Source organism: Nanorana parkeri, unplaced genomic scaffold (genome assembly GCF_000935625.1).
Source record: "Nanorana parkeri isolate BGI_ZX_2015 unplaced genomic scaffold, ASM93562v1 scaffold2772, whole genome shotgun sequence".
Classification (NCBI taxonomy): domain Eukaryota; kingdom Metazoa; phylum Chordata; class Amphibia; order Anura; family Dicroglossidae; genus Nanorana; species Nanorana parkeri.
In genome coordinates, this window is record NW_017309040.1 from 37037 (window position 1) to 38052 (window position 1016).

Consider the following 1016-nt stretch of genomic DNA (forward strand, 5'->3'; position numbering starts at 1 on the left):
GGGCCTTGGGCAGTACTTCTGGCCGGCCAGTCTACACAGATCAGTCTTTGGATGCCAGGAGTAGGAGCACGCAGCTATGGACGCCCAACAAGCACAGTTACAAGCTTCGGTGGACGCAGCCACATCAAGTAATAGCAGTTTCCTTTGTCGGTACCGGAGGGATTTGTTGCCGCTAGATCACCGGGGTTTTTCCCTTGGTGTGGACGCTGATTGCATCATTTCCGGTCCCCGAGCCGTCATTGCTCAGCTGCAGAAGTCAGCAATAAGCTATTGGGAGTACGATCTGCACACCAAGAGCATATTTGGAGTGTGAAGAGGACACTAAGGGGTCAAAATGACCCATGTACAAAAACGACAACCATGCTGCATGTTGGGTATCGCCGCGTGCGCCGGAGCGAGATCATTATGCCAATATTCAGATGTCTGTGAACCAATGACCTGTAGGGCTTTTAAAGCTTCACCTATGGACAGATATATAATAATAATCTCAGTACGGCGTCACATGACTAAAGAAATGTCAAAGTACCTCAGAGCTGAATACTGAGAAGTGGCCGGGACTGGAAGGGGCTTCAAGGGGTTAATGTATTCAGCTCCAATCACCACAAAGCAACGCCCTCCATTACCTTCCATTCTACACAGCGCGATGTATTACAAGTCAGCGGCAGAAGACCGGGGTACAAGACGGGATTTTTATTTGAAATATTACAACATATAAAACCTACATATGTTCCATGAGTACAAAGTGGATAAAATGTGTTGCTGTGAATAAAATTCAATCTTTAAAAACAGTTTATCAAAAAAACACGCAAGCTGATCCGGCGATCCGACTTCTCAGAGTTGATGTTCGCAGTGCACACATGTAAAGACTTTATACAGATGGAGCCTGAAGTGCTGAGGAGGAAGCATTGCGGGTGACAGATTAATCCATTTCCATCTTCTCCTTCTTCACGCACTCTGCCAGAGGGGAGGAAATATAAAGGCCATCAGTACAAAGATCTCAAGTGCTACACAACCCT

At 46.6% G+C, this 1016-nt stretch overlaps 1 protein-coding gene across 1 annotated transcript in view; it reads right to left on the reverse strand.

Moving 5' to 3' along the window:
* Positions 1–811: 811 nt before the first annotated feature.
* Positions 812–1016, reverse strand: part of DNMT1 (DNA methyltransferase 1) — a 41285-nt gene continuing 41080 nt past the window's right edge. Inside the window, exon 34 of the mRNA XM_018574153.1 lies at positions 812–954. Within this exon, the coding sequence (XP_018429655.1) occupies positions 920–954 (35 nt within the window). The 3' untranslated portion in view covers positions 812–919. The remainder of the gene's footprint in view (positions 955–1016) is intronic.